At 38.4% G+C, this 19763-nt stretch overlaps 1 protein-coding gene across 5 annotated transcripts in view; it reads right to left on the reverse strand.

Moving 5' to 3' along the window:
- Positions 1-3182: 3182 nt before the first annotated feature.
- The window catches only part of pde4ba (phosphodiesterase 4B, cAMP-specific a), a 160948-nt gene continuing 144367 nt past the window's right edge, over positions 3183-19763 (reverse strand). For 3 of the 5 annotated variants that reach the window (XM_028445599.1, XM_028445600.1, XM_028445601.1), the window contains 8 exons: positions 12048-12141; positions 8023-8306; positions 7610-7774; positions 6986-7085; positions 6761-6915; positions 6561-6683; positions 4772-4954; positions 3183-4682 (listed from right to left, as the gene is read on the reverse strand). In XM_028445599.1, the coding sequence (XP_028301400.1) occupies positions 4272-4682; positions 4772-4954; positions 6561-6683; positions 6761-6915; positions 6986-7085; positions 7610-7774; positions 8023-8306; positions 12048-12141 (1515 nt within the window). In that variant the 3' untranslated portion in view covers positions 3183-4271. Of the gene's footprint in view, positions 4683-4771; positions 4955-6560; positions 6684-6760; positions 6916-6985; positions 7086-7609; positions 7775-8022; positions 8307-12047; positions 12142-12890; positions 14228-19028; positions 19273-19763 lie in introns of those variants that run through there. The other 2 variants (XM_028445602.1, XM_028445604.1) reach the window with 2 other exon arrangements.

Consider the following 19763-nt stretch of genomic DNA (forward strand, 5'->3'; position numbering starts at 1 on the left):
TATATACACACATGAAACCTTAACACAAGTCGAATGAAATGTATAAAATCTAAGAAAATGGATGTTTTAAAATAGTTGAATGCTTCTCAGTTTTTTCAGGTTCAGTTTTTACAATATTATTTTTCAACTCAGTAGAAAAAAGGTTTTCTAATTCTTTTTTTATGCGCAGTAACACAGCTACAACATCATAGTCTAGTTAACCCATTATCCCAGGTAAACCTCACAGGAATTCATTTTAAGCCATTTCTCCCAATGTATAATAAAAGTATGTTTAATGAAAAGGTGCAGATTATTAAGTACATTTATTTTCATTATTTTTTCCACCAATATTGTTAATTTATTACACCTAGTGGCTAGTGAGAATAAATAAATATAGTATATACTGTATATATACTATTAATTGCAATCTCTATCAAAAGATCATATATAATACTAGAGCTTTAGTCTGGTGACTTGCCTCTACAGTTCTATGGAGCAGCCAGGACTAGAATAAATTGTATTTACGGAATAAAATTGTACAAAATAGCACTTTAGGTGTGTTTGTTTAAATAAATGTGCACATGTTTTGCTTATTGGCAAAACATTAAATACATTTTATGGTTTAAACATTTCCACTACTGCTACTCTTTAAGATCTAATGTGATTATTGCAGCTGAATGGTGGTCATATAATAAAATGTTTTCATAAATCCACTGTATTTACACAAAAAAAAAAAAAAAAAAAAAAACCAACAGGAACTGAAGAAATATATTCATGCTTGACTTTTAATCACTTCATAAAAAAGTATTTTTGATTTATTTTTTTTAACACAATATACAATATAATACCATACATTGTGTGAAACAATTAATAACCCATCTGCAACACCTTGCAGACATGAACATATTATTGACAGAAAAAGAACCCATCTCTCATGCAGATAGTGCTAAATCCGGCTAACCATTTGGACACAACTAGGAGCAAAATGAAAAGCTTGAACATAGATAAACAATCTTAATACTGACAAATTTGAAATTTCAAAACTGCTAACAAAGTTTGGTCAGAAAGAGTTCACACATTAGCACGATCTGTTACATATGATCAACCCCGTGTTGTTACTTTAGACAATCCACGTCAGTGAAGGGCATGTATTATAGCATGCTACCAATACTACGCCCATGTTTATCTACTTTTACATGAAGTGCATTAAGTGTGTGAGTGTGAGAGGAGACAATCACTTTGTATTAGTTGCTCCAGCCTGTGTCTGCTTCTTCTTTACCAGTATTCCAACGCTGACAGAAGTCAAATCAGTTGATACCCAGCACAGACTCAATTTTGTTGCTCCTTTGCTAACTTTTAGGTATATACTACATCCAAGCCATTCCAGTTTAACATGTCCTCTATGTCACCTCTGGGTTACCAGGTTGCTGATGTCAGAGGAAAACCTTGCATCTGGTCCAAAATTAGTTCTAAATGGAAAAAAAAAACAAGAACTCTCAAAGTCCTTTGTGCAATTCTGGTGGTTACTCAAGAGGTATACAAACACTGAAAACATAGGAAAAGTCGCTACATATTTGGTTTGATATTTGTGCATGTAAAAACTTTCTAACGTTGTTTCGTCAAAGACTAATAATAGAAGTGGTTTTGGAGTAAGAAGGTTTTCGTTTGACAGCAACATGTCTCTTTAGCTGCTGCTCTGCTGGGCACTCCTCCACATTGTGCGAATATATACTTATATCTATAGATCTCTATATATAACCATATAAAAAAACAATATATAGTACATATTAAAAAAGACTCTAATCCAGAGCCTTCTACACATTGGACACCACCACTTCCAGGTAATGCAAGTGCATATAAATAAAATAGATTTTTACACTGAACCAGTATTTTTTTCTTTTTTTTTTTTTTTACAAGCTTAAAAGTCTAGAATAAATACACACTGTTATAAACAGCAAAAAGGACCAACTTGAGCTCCTTGCGACAAACAGTGGAGACAAAGGTGTGGAGTGATGGGTGGGGTGAGGCCTCGTTTGGATGCACACGTAAAAAACAAAAAACTAAAAAAATGTAAATTAAAATATAGGCACATGCTGCATACAAACTTTAGCCACCTAACATGTTTTCATGGAATCCAATGAAGTACCTTTGAGTGTGAGTAAACCTGGAACAAATGAAAAATAGGAGTAAAGAAGGGCTGAAATAAGATGTACGTTGTTTTTTTGTTTGTTTGGTTTCAATCTAAAGCTCCAAATGTTTATTTTTTTATTTTTGTTTTTTAAATCAGTTCAAAGTCTGCCGTACTGAATCCAGGAATAAATCCCAATAACCCCCATGACCTGGAAACACAGCCTCGCAGAATGGGCGGGGAGACTCAAATGAATTGACGTCAATGAGCTATAGCAGCACTTGTAGGACATTTAACGGTGAGGAAAAAATAGCTGGCCTGATTGTTTTGGGGTCATATCCAAGGAGCCTGGTTGGTGGGTGAGGGGGGATGGGGGGGATTGTAAAGCCTGTGAATAGCGGTGCTGATGAGGGTTTTGAGAGCAGAGCTTAGAGACGGGGCAGCTGTAAGCGCACCTTTAATCATCTGGTCTGGGCCTGATTGCAGAGGTGCAGTGGAGCGTTACATCAGACGGGTTGGGGTCAGAACCTGCTCCGACTAACATAAGCATACCTTTGGTGCTATAAATAGACGTTCGCTGATGGGCATTTTGTCCTTGGTGGACTCAATTTCCTGTATTATCTCTGATGTAAGCAGCTGGATGTCAAAAAGCATTTACTTTACACATGATCACATTTCTGCCTGCTTCATGTGGTTATTTAAACTTATATAACCTCTGTTCACATTAAAGAGTAACTGAACACCATTTTGGGTATGAAGTTGTGCTGTTGACTGATCCTGGTCCAACTCAACATTTTAGTCAAAGTATTTCAATTTGGCATATTTTGTTGTAAAACGTCAGAGTGACTGCCCTCTATGGGTTGAAACCAGGCTACTACAATTGATTTTTGCTATTGGCTGAGAACGAGAGCATGTGATGTTTTGGGACCATCTTGCATCACAAACCAGCACTGTTAGCCCCGCCCCTTTTACAAAAACTAGCACCTGTGGGCTTTACAATCTGTAGATAGATTGAGAGAAGAGTGAATAGAGAGGTATATTGAGTAATGAGTAGCTAGTTAACATAGCATAGATTATTCTTAGTAGAGACTGGGCGTGTCTTAACTGCTCCAGGAGCCCCGCCCACAATCAAGGCATCTTTTTAAATTTCCCTCCTAGTTGCAGGTCAGGAGAAAGCATGGGTTTAGTTACTCTTTAAAGTTCTTCCAGGTGGAGAAATAGGCTTAGTCTGACTTGCACTCTCTGAATATAAAGCTTAAAAATTATTGTTTGTTTTTCAAATGGTAGAAATCCAGATTGTTGCCACACATGACGAGAACACGAAGATACTAAATTCCCAACTGTGTTATTCAATAATGGGAGCGATGCAGAATGCTAGAAAACTCAACATGAAACACGAATGAAGTTAAGATCTACTTACAATAGATCTTGTGCTCAGAATAATGGCTTCTAAAAATCAATGTGGTAAATGACGAGTTTGTTCAAATGTTGTTTGTCGTTTGTTTGGATTTCTCTATTGCCCAATACATGGAAGACTTTTACTAACATACAAAAAAAAAGCTTCTAACGCTCTTCAGTTAAGAAAAAAACCCCCAAAACATTTTCACAGAGAAACTAGTGTTCAATAAATAAAAAAGAAAAGAAAAAACCTGTTATAAAGACAATAGTAAAAAAAGGCACACAAAAGTCCTTTGACATATGGTACAGCAAAAAAGTAAAACTCTTTCCTTTACTGTACAAATGTGTCTCCATCAGTAGATTTTACTCTATGCTACTTCTAAATCATATCATATCTGTAAAAAAAAAAGTCTTTAAGGTACAAAACTTCTCTCAGTAGTGTCATTGTCCATTTGATACCAGTACAAAAGAGAAAAGTAAACACTTTTTCCAAACTGGCAGAGTTCCTTCAAGTTCCACCCTCGGACTAGCCCGTCCTTCAAGACTCAAAATGTTCGCAGTAATAATTTCCTGAGAACTCTGAAGCCACTCCGATGAAACTGTCCGTCCACGCCTGGCTTCAAACACCCAAGTGCAAGACGCCCAGGAGCAGGGCCCAAAACTAAGCCCCTGCCTCTCTGGGCTAATTAAAAAGCACAGCTGCAAGAGGATTCTCCTCTTTTACAAACTAACTTTCAGATGATCACAGCAGTGTGATGGTTAAACACTATGTGTCTGTGGGGGACGCCTCGTGCGTCACAATTTCTATTGCAGTTGTCGACTCGATCATGATGTCCTCCACAAGCTCCTGATCATCCAAATAGTCCATAGGAGGAGAACGAGGATCCCCCAGACTATCTTCATCCTCCTCTTCACCATTTTTCTCGATCCCATCCAAGTCCTCCTCCTCCAAAGTCAGTTCAAACTGGAATTTCTCCCCACCTCCCTGTCCTCCGGTGCTTCCACTGTGTCCATGTGAGTCCTGGTCATAAAAAGGTGGGGATGGACTCTGAGGAATCATGCTTTGGTACCAGTTCCTGTTGTCCTCCAGTGTGTCCAGAATATCCTGGGCGTCAGGATGAACAAGATCCGCCCAGGTCTCCCACAACGGGTGCACAATATAGTCAATGAAACCCACCTAGTTGAAAAAAAAAGATTCAATATTGACTTCTACCCCTGTGGAATTATTTTAATTTCCATATTTCGTGTCATGTTTTTTTTTTTTACCTGGCTCTTTTCAACTGACGCTGTGTGTTTATCACACATGGGGCTGATCTCCATTCCTCTCTCTCTTTCTCTGTCTCCCTGATGGAAGAACTCGTCCATTATCCGATCCGTCCACTGCTGATACAACTCCAAGGACTTTGTGGGGTTACTCAGGTCAGCACAATGCACCATGTTGCGCAGCACCTAGAAATGATTTGCACTATTAACTCAAGCAAGTGACCTTAAAGGGCGTGTCATTTTAATGTCTCGAACTGAGACATTTTCGTTTGGTTCCAATCCTTTGAACCAGTGGTTCCATAAAGTCAGTAAAATGATGGTCCATTGTTCTATGAATCTGTGATAACCACATTCATTTATCTGAATCATATCCACTGTAATCCAGGAAGTTTATTACTATTCACGCCATAGTATATTGTTATTATAACCACAGAAATTGGTTAAAAGATGCAAATTAGAGTGGTCAAAAAACGGACAGGAAAAGTGATAAAAAGGGTTCAAGGTGTCAATAATGGGTTGAAAGTAGGAACAATTAGTTTAAACTGGCTAATAATGGGCATGGGAAATAGTGGATGTGGTTAAATTGAAAAAAAAAAAACATGAAATATGGTGAAAAGAGGTTAAAAGTGACAATAATTGGTCAACATATGTGACATTAGGTGGGAAAAATTGTGGAAATGGTTCATAGGTGCTGAAAATGTCTTGAAAGTGACAAAAAATGTGCATTTGAATTTAATGGAGAAGTTGCAGAAATGGGAGTAATGTAGCAAAAAATATGGCAAGAAAAAGTCAGGAAAAAAGGTTCAAATATGGTAAGTTTGGAAAAATGATCTCAAATTGTTCAAAAAATCACCCCAGGGTCCCGACCCAAAGGTTGAGAACCCCTGCTTCGGCCCACCTTTCGGTCATATTGCCCGGTTGAGTCTTACATTTTTTCATTTGGTCTCAATCTATTACGGAAATCAATCTTCTCCACACCCAAAAATCTGACCAAATCAGACTGAAGTCGATTTTCAACTTCTGTATGGAAGATGTTTCTCTTGAAAAAGGTCAAACTACACAAACACTATGTACAGAAAAAACCATTAGAGGACCAAGAGAGGGAGGATATGTGGAAAGCACTTAAAGGTGGACTGAAGATGGATGCAGTAAGACTGGGAGCAAAGGTCAGCCATGTGGGGCTGGATAATAATCACTGCATGAGAGACTTGAGTTAAGACTTAGGTTAGAAAAGCACTAAGCTGATGCCATTACAAACATATATACAGAGACATTTTGAAATGTTTTAATTATTATTATTATTATTATTATTATTATTATTAATAATAAATTAAAACAACACACAATCCTAAACAACTGTATATGTCTATACTTTCACTTTGTCAAATTTAAATTTAGTTCAAATATAATGCCGTAAAAAATTATAATTTTGATTCCAGGAAAAAATGTCTTTGGGGTCGCAAGAAATTCTTGATTTCAAAATGGGGTCTCGATCCAAAAAGGTTGGGAACCACTGATTTTGAAGCTCATTTAAATGGTCCTCCATGCCAACAGGTGGCAGTATGTGGCCCAGTAAGGCTTCAATCTGGTGCATTAATGGTTTGATATTTTGCGAAGGGGACTTTGTATATATATATATATATATATATATATATATATATATATATATATATATATATATATATATATATATATATTTTTTTTTAGCTTTCTGACTGCTTCCCCATTTACGTCTCTTAATTCAGTATAATTACCGCTGTTTTTTGAAGTTGCCTAATGTTTTGGAACATACCTGAATCCGGTCTGTGTAATTGTCCAGCAGCAGCACTCCTGAGCTCGTCACCTTCTTCGTCTCCACCATTGTCTTCAGATCAGCCAGCAGACTCATATGTTTGGACATGTCGGTAGCTAAAACCTGGAAGAATAATGGACACATGATCAGAATCTAGAGGATTTCCATTGGAAAGGCTGTGCAGGTTCATCCCAGCTCACCATGTCAATGACCATCTTGCGCAGGGACTGCCGCTGCTTCTTGGTGAGGTTCTGGAAGATGTCACAGTTGTCCTCCTGCAGGAGCTTGAAGCCCACGGCTAAATGATGGTTCTCCAACACGGACTCGTCATTGTACATCAGTGCCAGCTCAGAGTCTAGAAACAGATTGAATTTTAAAACATGTAAAAGCTTTTCTAATGATTAGACCACAATGTTCAGACTTACTGGTGTTGATTAAGAATTGGTTTGAGACTCCAGGATGATCAACATCATGTATAGCTGCAGCAAAGATAGCCGCAAGAATCTCAAGATCTGTGAAGACGGCCTGTGGGAAAAACAAATCAAAATGTTAAGCAATGCAGTTTCATATTTTTAAACAATAGCAGCAAAATGGGAGTTTGTAATTAAAGTAAAGCTGCAGATGCTTTGGTCACATCATTTTAAAGCCATTTCTTATCGAAACAGCATGAATCTGCCTTTCTGCCAGTGTGAACACACTCTTTAGCTGTGTACTAATGGTTCTCAGCGATGATCTCATTGAAGAATGGAGCACCGTGATCTAACCGGGCCAGTCTGACCCAGCTGCATCAGCTATGATGACTTGATGTGAGCTCCAGGAAAATGAGGCAGGGGAGTGAATAAAAAGTAGAGGAAGGAAGAAAATGGCTCAGGTGAAGGATTTTGAGCTCCTTCCAGCGCTAGTGAAATGCATGGCTGCTAATTTGCGCTCTTTCTCTCTGATTTTATGGATTCAAGAAACTCTTAAAATCCTAGTTTCCAGATGTGCAATTGAGTGAATAGTTAAAAAAAAATGAATAGAATGTGTTAAAGGATGAGATGAGAACTTACATCTAGGGCTGGAGTGGAGAGAAGAATGTGTGTGGACTGTGCAACGTCTGCAGCGTGCAGGCTGTTATGGTACGCTACGTCTGAGTGGTAGTGGTCCTCCAGGGTCATCATGTAGGCCACAAACGTATCCACTGGGATCTTAAATGTCTTTAACAGATCTCGCTCCTGGAAAAGCAACAGTTGGAGGTTTTAGATGTGGAAATCAGATTTTAGTCAACCCCGATTTTTATTTAATTTTAAATGTTTACATGGCTGACCCTTATCCCAAGCAAAAGGAAAATAAAAGATCATCTTTCATTGAAATGGTGGGTTATGAAAACCCTTCAAATAATGTGTAAAGCACAAATAAGAATATTATAAAAATTGATTATATGATCTTTTTTTTATAACCACTTGTTGTAAGTGGGTCGTACCTGGAAGATTGCGTGCATGATGCAGGTCAAAGGCCGGTGGTTGGAGTATTCTGAAACCGTAAAGATGTTAAGCCCCCACTTATTGAGGTCCTCCAGCTCCTTGGACAGCAGCTCCTCCTTTTCCGTCTTGACTCCGAAACGCGAGATGCTGCTGCTGGAGAGGGAGGGGCCATGGGAGACCTTCTTCACCCCACTGATCTGTGTCATCACCAGCTCCTTCTGCTGCTTCTTCTTCTCCCGCGTCTTGGACGTCGGCGATGGAATCTCCATCTCATTCTGTTTGTCTGGGGGGGAGGGGTTACCATGATTTAGATGTGTTGAAAAGCAGGCTGGATGTTGGAAAACAGTCTGTGCTTTTCATAGAACTGGGCAGGTGGGAGGTGCAGGCCACCATGTGCATTATAGAAAAACCTGCACCTTACAGATTCCTTCATTCATTCATTCATTCATCACTCTTCCATTCATTTGTTCATTTATACCCCCGTGCACACCAGCAGCCTTCTTCCAGCTCTCACTCCCATCAATGCTAAATGAAGCAACATTTAATGCATGCAAAGAAAAAAAAAACATTGGGAGAAGTAAACATAAAGGTTTGAGGCATATTTGATTTTAACAACTGCCAAAGTACTGCACAGAAAGGCACAGTTGAGTCAACATAACACATGATGATATATTTACTTATTAAATTGCAAAGTCACTATCTATTTTATCTGCAACACATCCAGTGTTGACTTCTAGGGCTAGGCTGAATAAATCACATTTCACATAAAAAGGTATATTCCTCACACTTTTTTCCCCTCAAAGCTTCAGGGAGATCCTGAGGATAAGCTAAAGATTAGTAGCATGTAGCTTGTGAACCAAAGCGTGAGATCTAAACCTGGGTTGGGCCCTAAAAAGTATTACAGATGGGGTGTGGATGCCATCTGCAAAAAGAACAGTATTTGAATATGTGCAATTTCATTTTGAATCACTCAAAATTGGATTTATAGTCTCTGCAAAAATGTGATCCAAACTAAAAACGCAGATGATCAGATTTTGTGATACTTAGCTGGTTTTGGTTTTTGATTTGGGCAAGTATAAGCACTTTTTTCTAAATCAAAGGGCTGGATTAGACCATCAATGAAACAAGGACATCCAATTGAAGCCATAAAGTGAATATTTAAGGGAAAAAAACAGTTTCCTTAGACACAAAGACTTGGTTCTAGTTCTTGATCAAAGATAAAGCAGAAATTTCTTTTGAAGAACTGAATAAAACACTGCAGGGAAAAGGCTATCAGCACACACTCATCTATCAAGCCTAGACTCAGCTCATTGCTGGCCTATCAGCCTTCCCCTGTGGAGGGTTATTCAATTACCAGCTGTAATTCAAATAATGACTTTCACTGCCAAGCTCTCGCTCTCTCTCTCTCTCTCTCTCTCTCCCTCTGTCCTCCAGTCTACCTCCTTTGGTAATTCAGACCAAACAATTAGGACTCTCTCAGACATGCGCTGCGTGGGAAACAAGGGGGAAGAAAAATATATTGCTCTTCAATTTATTGCATGTCATTATCATCGTCATCATCATCACTGATGTGGGCTGTTGGTGAGCGTGGCAAAGATCAGAACATGAGGCACAATTATCATTACATAACAGGAGCACTCAGAGAGAGCAAACCTCTGCCAAGCATCACGTTTTCTCTTTGACAGATATTGGCATTTATCTGGATCAGTAATCCTGATTATGGTACTATGATCAAACACCCTTTAAAGGCTTGGAATACATTTTTATCCCCATTAATAACAATACAGTAGGTCCAGATGTATGTGCTGAACCCTAATTTTGTTTGGAAAATCACAATGAAATGCGCAATTTGGATCTGATCCAAATGAAATATGGTGGGGTAATTCTGGAATTCACTCAATGTAACAGTCAAATTTCATAAAGATCTATCAATTAAGTACCAAAATTTTGCCAATGATGACCAATAGGCATTTTTAGATTTTTCCATCTGATCCAGAATTTGTATTTTGATCGAAATGTCCTCCAGAATTTTATGGATTTTTTATGGCATCAGGTCTATCTTTGCTTAAAATGTTTTCAATCTCTAATAAATCTTTATGAAAGCCCAACAGGAGTCTAAAATATTCAATGTCTTGCTGTTTCTCTTCCATTTTCACCCATCTCTCGCCTACATGTACCCTAACTTATTCTGACTACGGTAGGAAAAAAGCACCCGTGAACCACCAGCGTTTCTCGGGCTCAAAACTCTCACATGAAAAGATTGGGGATTTTTTTTTCTCCAGTGTGCAACAGTGTGGGGAAGCTGAACCCTGACGGATAGAAAAGTACAGTAAGCTTGTTGAAATGGGTGGTGGGTTTCTTACATCCTTGAATGTTCTAATAAAATCTAAAATGTATGTTACTGAGTGATGACTAATAAAGGTGAACCCAAAAAAAGTGTTTTGTGAATAATCATTTTTTAGTATTTTCTTTCCAGTTGTCACGTTCCTTTGTGTAATAAACACTGATGCAGTCATTTTAGAATGTCCCTCTAGTTCAGTGGTTCTCGAACTTTTTTGGCTCAAGGACCCCCTTTCTCTTTTTTGGGAATACAAGTACTTCCTTTTTCCGACTACATTTTGTTCAGAATACTATATAAAAAAAACAACTAGAGAGCATATTGATGGAATGATAAAGTGATAACACATTTTAAAGGATTATATTTTGTAAATAAGTGGAATGAAACAGTATTTAGTGACTCCTGAATAGATTTATTTATATTGTTTTTATCATTTCCGGTTATCTGCCACCTGATGTGGAACCCTCATATGTTCTAACCTTTTTTTTTTTTTTTATTAATTTGCTCTAATTAACCAAGTGATGTGAGGTTATTTTTAATGAGGGGGATTCAATTTTGGGATTTTAAATCATAATTTTCCGTTCTTCAGGAGAAAATTCTATACTACAAGAATAAAGGAATAACAGTACTGTATGCCAATATTTGTTCTGTCAGCTATTCCCCTTTCCCCAGACACCAGGAGGGTAATCCTCACTTCTTTATCAGAGCGATAGTCATCTCCATCAGCGTTATTAGGTCAGCACAATGGGGTGGGAGAGGTGGAGAAACAACAAGGTCTCCCTAGCTGACAAAAATGCATTAAGATTGGGATGAGTCACCCATAAGCCAAGATTACCTCGCTGCCAGCTAAAGGGGGTTCCTCCAAACCTCTTCTGTTTTATTTTTTTACTTCACTGCAGTCAGCCCCCTCCCTCCCTCTCCACTTCATCTGCTACATTTTTCTTCATTCCTTCGTTCTTATTGATTTAGCAGGGAGGGATCCTCCGATAACATGACACTAGATCACAATAGCAATCGATTAGTGAAACTGTATCTCGGTATAAATACTCATATATGCATCTTGACTGGCAATAATCCTTCTGACTTGTACGTCAACACAACATTACTCGCTTTGAGAACTTTGCTTCCTGCAGGTCATATTTATCGCTTGGCATCAAGATCACGATGCACAAAATGCAGGTGATAAGAAGTAAGAGCGTCATTTTGGATTATTTTAGTTATCGCAGAAGAATCTCAGTTGTCGAGTCCGACACCCACGCTAAAAACACAATGTTCCAAAGAGGCAGAATCTGGCTAGATAACATTTTTTTAAACTGTTCATTTATTAAACCTCTCCTCTTATCCAACTTCATTATTTCTTGGCATTTTTGGTTAATTTATGCTTTGCAATTCTGTTTTTTTGGCTTTAATTTGAAGCAGAACCCAGAAACATCGAGACAAAGCTCGATGGCGCAGTTTTTTATGGTACGCCCCCACAAGAAAACTTGCATAGCTCAACATAGTGAGAAAGGCAAAGGCTAAAAATGGTAATGCAGCACATCTCCAAAGATGCAAACATTTCTGTGGTGATCAAATAATTGGATTTTTATTGTTATTTTTTTTGGTTACATCATGACTGTGGTTTTAGGAATGGCTAAACTATTTGGTGTGATTGTGATTGCATGTACACATAGACTTTTCCTTTACCTAGGAAGGTGTTGGAGATGAATTCGGAGACCTGATTTCCAGACCGACTCATCTCAGAGAGGTGCGTCAACTCCCGATTCAACATTCTCTTGAACTGGAAAATATGTGGGAAAGAAAGGGGGCAGTTTGGGGGTGGCAGGGGGGAAGAAAGAGAAATGTCGTCAGTTTCCACCAAGGATTAAAAAAAAATTCCATGGAAAATACAAAGAACATTACTTTAGCAAATAGGAATCAGTGGGAAACTTCATAATTTCCCCCCCAAAGACCATTTTTTATTGCAGTGAGGGAATCATTATTTTAATCAATTACTTTAACGATCGGAAACACTTTCCAACAAAACCACATTTTTTTTAACCTATTCACATGTTTTTTTGTTTCACTAAGCAAACACATTCAGACTGTCCAGAGATAAGTATGTATACATAGCTCATAATGTTCCTGCTTTTTAAGAGTTTGATGATTATCTCGTCTTTTTACACATTATGAACATTTTCGAAGAGTGAAATCGACATTTGTTGCACTTGACAGTGCATGGAAACCCAGGCAATGCAGAAGTAGCTGTTTATGACAGAGCAATGCACGTGCACACACACACTCGCGCGCCAGCAGATACACAGCTCTGCAGAGGGCTCAAGATGGAGACCGGGGGGACAAAATACCATCCTGTCTGGCACGTACGCAATCATAGCAACATTTTTTTGGTGCAAAATATCCCCCAAAACACATCAGATAGTTGCACACAATATAACAAGTTTGGCAGTAAAAGCCTTTCATGCAAGAAAGAGGCAGCACAATGAAACCAGTGTGGTTTTCTGACAAGCTACGTAGATAAGCTCCACACACCTTGATGTAGCCCCATGACACCGACAGCAGGTAATTGGCTTCAGGCATTTTGGACCCGGTTTTCTCGCTCCTACACAAAGCCAGAACTGTATTCCAAAATACGATAATCGAGGCAGATGATTCTTAGAGCACCATAAAAAAAAATCCCCTTCTCGCTTCTCTTCAGCGTTTCCTTTCAGCGACCAATAGAGCAGCAGCTTGATAGTAGCTCGTCTCCCTTTTATCAGCCTTAACAAAAAACCCACTCAGAGTCTCCATGCTGGGGATGGATGAATGGACGGATGGATGGATGGATGGTAAAAGCCGGTTGGCAAAGATTGAAAAAAAAACGAGGAGATGCAGCGAGCTCGGGTTGTTGAGCTTCAGCAGCAGCTGGAGCCACAAACTGGGGACTCTCAGCGCAATGATGAATAATGGAGGAGGAGTGAGGGAGAGAGAGAAAAAACAGCGATGGAGACGAGAGGAGGGAAGGAGGGAGGGAGACAGTGATGCTCATCTGACTGGAGGGGGGGTTCCTCCGCTGGATTTGTTTTGCTTTGCTGCTCTCTGTGCTGTAGCCCTCCCTATTACTTCTTTCCCTCTCCCTTCCTCTTTTCCCCAGCAACACACTCCACTCAGAACACACGATTTGACAGCAATCGGAGGGAAGGGGAAAGCCTAAATGAAGCCTATAACAACTGTGTTGATGAACTTCTGACAAGGTTAGACACAAATGAAGTTTCCATTTTTTTCTCGTCTCGAGATCATCCTCCTCCTCAATTCCCAGCCCCTGCAATTCAGTCAAGCTTTTTATAAATTCAACCATTGTGAAGGAATGCCATTGAGCCGCAAATCTAAGCTCGCCCACTCATTGCTGAAAAACAAATAAAAATAAAAAATCTGATTAGGGGAGTGGCACTATAAGCTCTATTCACGTTTTAGAGAGTGTGGCGCACCGCACAGTGACTAATTTCATTGCAATTATAGCTCCATGATCATAAACTCTTTTCATGAATCTGCTGGTGTCACTCAACCGCCAAACGACAGTGTGGAGAGAACTAATAAGCCTGTTCATTATCTGCAGCCCATAATAATATTAGATGTTGACAGGGTGTCTGTGAGTGTCTATTTTTAACCAACCAAGCCATAAAGAGAAGAAATGGACAGACGCGAGTCCGTCGTGTTCATTTACGCCAATTACCAGGACTCCGAAACGCCATGGCAGCATTAAATGGAAAAAAGGAGGAGAGGAAAGAGAGATGAGGAGAGGCTTCCCTCTTTTTCCTTCCCAGACAGATTTGTGATGTCATGGAGACACAACATCGCCTCAACATGAATCCACTACTGGTGATGAACAGGCAGAGGAACCCCCTATCTCCTCTCTCCTCTGCCTCATCTATTGCTCACTGTCCAGCCAGTGCTTACATATCAATCTGTGCCAACGCAGTCATCAATCTGAGGCTGTGTCTGCTGCACACACAGCCAGGATCAATGGGCCTGTTGCAGTGTAAAGGCTTGGGCTCAATGAATGGAATCAGTCTCACCAGAATATTTAACCATGGTCAGGGGTGGACTGGGACAAAAATTTTGCCCTGGTATATTCTGTCCAGACCAGCTCACTACACCATGTAGAAGCCACTATTTAGTCAGTGATTCTCAACATGTGGCTCTTTGTCTTAATTTTAATTTTGTTCCCCCAGAAAACTTTAAAATGGGGAAACTTTTTAACCCCTTTTTACCTATTTTCATTGACTATTTTGCAACTTCTTTTGTCCCATTTTTGCCCCTTTTAAAAAAAAATCTGACACTTTTTGAGACTTTAGCTACATTTTGCCAATAAATTTGTCAATTTTTGACACTTTTAATCATTTATTTTTTTTATTTTTTTAATTTTTATTTATTTTTTGCCATCTTTCATTCGAATAAGCTCATTTTTGCCCAATAAATATCACTTGTTTCCTTTTTCTCCTACATTTTGCCTTTTTTGCCCCACATTTTTGCTCTTTTTCACTATTTTTTGACACATTTTGCCCATCTGAGCTACCCTTTGCCATTACTCAACACGTTATTCTTCTTTATTTGCCCATTTTTTGACTGCTTTTGGTCCTTTTTAGTCACTTTTCCTCCCGCGTTTTTGCCATTTTTGGCCATCTGTTACCATGTCTGCCTTGGACTGAACCGGACCGGCCCACTTTGGGTCGACGGCCCACCAGGACGATGCCCGGTATGCCAGATGGCCTGTCCACCCCTTCCCATGGTGTATTGCTAATGAGCACACACACAGAACAGTTCACGGGAAAGTGAAGAAATCCTCACAGTCTGATATCTGTATATGTCTAAATATATGAGGACAGAGAAAACTAACTTCCCAGGGAAGATCTTCTACTCCCACAGAGGGAAAGAACCATGAGGCATAGCGGTGGGCTGCATGAAAGGGAGAGAAAGGCCCAGAAAGGAGGAGGGAGCTCTTTACGTAATTGCTTCCCTCCATAATACAAAAAGAAATAACAGCGGGGGATGTTTCAGCAGTGTGTCCAAAAGCTGTGCTTCATCAGAGGCTAAGGAAGAGCGTCAGCGCACACGTTAAAACACTATTTTAACTAAATGGTTAAATATTGGTTATGATTGGAGTTAAAACTCCTTCAGTCATGAAACAGATGTGATCAGATTGAGACCACTAGTGTTTGTTGGTTTTTTAGGGGGAGTTTTGTGTTTATTAAATGTGTTTTAATTAGAGATACTGTAGGCAATATTATCGGATCACAATAAGGTAGGATTTGAACCGGTGACCCTCAAATTACAAGCCAGCTTAAATTGTATACATCTGTATTATATTTGTACATTTGTGTTAATATTTTTATTTTTAACCTATATTATTTGTTCTACTGTAGTTCTACTTATTTGATTACCTTTTTTTTTTTTAACGTATTACTTAGAAAAAAGAAAGAAAATGTGCTATCTTTCTTTGTTTAGTGTTTATTCTTTTCATTTGTGATATTTGTGACACAAGTAATTTACCTCTGGGATATAAAGTGCTTCTGATTCCTCAGCATACCTCCCCTCAATGTTCATTATCCGTGCTTCTTCTCATGTCAGTTTCACTCTCTAAGCTCCTTATCACTCCTTCATAACCTTTCACTCTCTTTCTGTCTGACTCACAATCTAACTGTGTGGCTGGTTTGATTCAGCAGAGAAAGGGGAATGGACCCGGTGGCATTTCAGTCGGAGGGGAGGGGGGAGAAAAGGGAGGTGTCCACCATTAGATGTGATCCCATCGGACAGCTCATTGCAAAGGGCAGCCGGGTGGACAGGTAGACAGGGAGGAAGACACTTAGTCTCCCTTCAACACCAGGCTCATCGCAAAGCAGTGGCAGCGACACTCTGCTATTCATTTATGTTTGTCTGATTCTGCACCCTCAGTATCATCTTTCTCTTTCATACTGTAAACATCTCATGTATAAACCTAAAAAGGAAAAAATGAAATCTTGCGCAATTAGAAGTGAATTTATTTTCCACAAAGGCATCTGTGTGAAATTAAAGGTTTGTCAAAATGTAGAATAAAAAAACACACAAAAAAACCAAAACAAAACAATGAATTCAATTCAAAATAAAATTTTTTTTTTAAAAAAAATCTGGTGCCGTGCATTAAGTTTAATCTGATTGGTCGGCTATGATGTGATGCATTTGATTGTTCTCTGGTCATTTTAGTTTCACAATGTCTGTTGATCAAAAAAAATAAATAAAAAAATTACTCAGTATTTGTTTGGTGTAGAAATGTAACAAATTACTTTTTTAAAACGTACAAAGTACAAGTACAATTATTGATTTACAAACGTGTTGAAAAAAGTACAAGTACCCATAAATGCAACTCAATTACAGTAATGCAAGTACTTGTAATGCATTACTTTCACCTCTGAGTCTTTACCTGACACATTCATGTCGTAGGCTGTTGGATTACAATACATAATAAGTGTGCAAAAAACTACATTACTAATGTCTATAGTTTTTAATGTATATTTATGTTTTTTTCATAGCAAAGATGTATTTACAGTTTATAAATTAATATTAAAATGATTACCAGTAAAGAAAAAAACATCAATAATTATTTATCCTTGTGTTTCAATCATTGCTAATAAAAATGGGTGCAAACTTAAGTTTGAGTACATTATTTACTAATAATTGTCGGCTTTAAAGGGTTAGAACAGACTGCAATTTACAGTAGGACAACAAGCGTTAATCTTGGCATTGTTTTCCATGACTGTGGTTAATAGAGATAAGCACAAATGTAATTTTTACGAGGCTTTAATTAACAATTGCAATTTGAATTTTTCATCTTTTGTTTTGCTTTATCGCCAATTTCCACCAAAAGATTTAAAAATCAAAGTTATACTTCTGTCTGTGCCACTAGTGGGTGCAGTGAGAGCCCTGTGGTTTAGGATTGACATTGACTTTAATGACTTACATTTTTAAATGATTCCCAACATTTAATCAAATAACCACGTTAATTAATGACTGGCTGATTTATTTATGCTGAATGTTATTTGAAACACATCACACATCCTTTAAAGTACTAAAATCTTTAGAAGACAAACCCACCCTTTGTACAAATACATCAAATCACCACAACTGCATGTTATCATGAATGAAATATATGCATAGCAGCAAGCATACATGCAATATTACGAGCTGAAAAAATGGGCTAGACTGCAGCTACAGAATTATGAATCACATGAGAAGTTGCAACAGCTCAGATTTCTTAAGAAGTTACATCTGTTTGTGACAAAAAAAATGTCAGAATATGCAATGCATTCTAACCATAAGGCCTGAGTAAAGTATTTGAAGCACTGTAGCATTTTTAAAAGAAACTAATTACTAACCAATCAAAATAGATCACATAATACCAGACCACCTCTCACATCCTTCAACTTACTCCGAGAAATGAATGCATGTCTGTTAAATAGTGTTTCTGAGATCAAACGGGGTTTAAAATGCCACTTCTGGTTAAAACAAGTTAGAAAAGAACTGAACACAAGTGAACCAGTGTTAGACTAAACACAGGCATGAGATATCATTAAAAGTGTAACAAATAACCCAAAACAACAGAACAAATGCAAAAGTCTGACGTTTAAATTGCAGTAAGAACTGAGAAGACTTACGTCACTCAAACACAAAATCTGTCTTTTCTTTCCAGATGAGCGAAATGTTTGCTTGGTCTCAGTTGGAAAAAGAAAAGTACAATTCCAATGTAACGCAATCACAGTCTGCCTTGACCTCCAGCAAACGTAAGCTTCCATAATGATGCTCCTTAACTCAACCTCCTCCTTTACTTTGGCCAAATAATAAACAGATAATCCATCTTTTTGTCTCTCTTTTGTTTGTGTGAACAACTCCCAGGTACTTTTGCTCACTTGAAAAAAAAAAAAAAAACACCATCTATTGTCTAAATCTCAAAGACAAGATAATCCAGAAAAGTAAAGTTCAAGGTATATCAAACTAAAACCAGGAGAGCATGAACACAAACGCAGAATTCAACTCTGACATACAAAAAAATTTATTTTTGTGTTTTACACAACGGGGCATAGAGACGTTTTATATAGAGAGTATACGCAAACAAAATGAGTTATTATTGGTGAAACAAAACACTGAATTTAAAAAGTACGCAATGGCACTACAGGGGCTAAGTATTACCAGCAACTCACAAAACGACAACAAAAACTCACAAAATAAGATAAAAATATGCTGAATAATAAAAAGAACAGACAAACGGCTACAAAACACACAAAAGGACACCAAAAACACACAAAATAATGATGCACTGAAAATACAAGGATCAGTCTTGGCCCCGCACCAGGATGGAAATGACCAGAAATGATTAAAACTATATAAAAACAAAGAAATAAATCTATTAAGGAAGCACGAAATACTGTTTCATTCATTCCATCATTATGCTCTATAGTTATTTTTTCACAGTACTCTGAGCAAAATGTTGTAGTTGAACAGAAGGGGGTACTTGCATTCAAAGGTAAAAGAAAGGGGGTACATCAGCCAAAAAAGTTTGAGAACCACTGGTATACACTGAACACAAGAAACTGAATGTTTCCAAAAAGTTAAAGTTACAAAAGTTCACCAAAAACAAAAAGAAGCCAACAGTAAACTCACCTTCCTCCAACCATTTAGCCTCCCTAGCTTCTTCTCTTTCTTGTCAAAGCAGGAGGCGCCCATGTTGCTCTGTGGTCAAAGTGTGTGTCTGTGTCTAAACTGCAGCCCGGGTAGGAGGACGCAGGCTGGGGAAAGACTACGACGTCTGACTCTGCTTAACCCTCTCACACCCTCTGCATATGAAACTGAGTGAGCAAGTGAGACACAGAGAGAGACTGCAGCGTCTTACACTACACTACACTCACTGGTGGTGGTGGTGGTGGTGGTGGTGGGGGTATAGTCCCGCCTCCTCCAGTCTGTTTTCAGTTGTCACTGAGCTCAGAAGTTTACACTGTCAGTATAACTCACTGATCCACTCCAGGGTTTCCCGTTTAGATTATTAATAGAGCAGATTTCCTTGAGACTTTTTGTTAGGAAATGCAGGCTGGCATTGACGTTCCTTTCTTATTTCAAACCCATTTTCGGGGCAGTTACTGGTTTTGTCAGCCTTATCATCTCCGTTACTATATTTAAAGGCCTTGAACCGAAAACAAAAGTCACTCTGGAGCAAAGATTGCTCGTTTCTGAACGAGGTCGCAGAAGAATACACAACTTAAGACAGAAGATCAGGCCATCAAACCTGATTTAGGATTCATCATCTGTGATATAAGCTACAAAGTCTGAAACTAGCTTTAATAAAAAGGATAATTTACCAAGTCATCGTAACTGAATATCTTTATCTGATAAAGTAAAGTT

Source organism: Gouania willdenowi, chromosome 4, assembly GCF_900634775.1.
Source record: "Gouania willdenowi chromosome 4, fGouWil2.1, whole genome shotgun sequence".
Lineage (NCBI taxonomy): Eukaryota > Metazoa > Chordata > Actinopteri > Blenniiformes > Gobiesocidae > Gouania > Gouania willdenowi.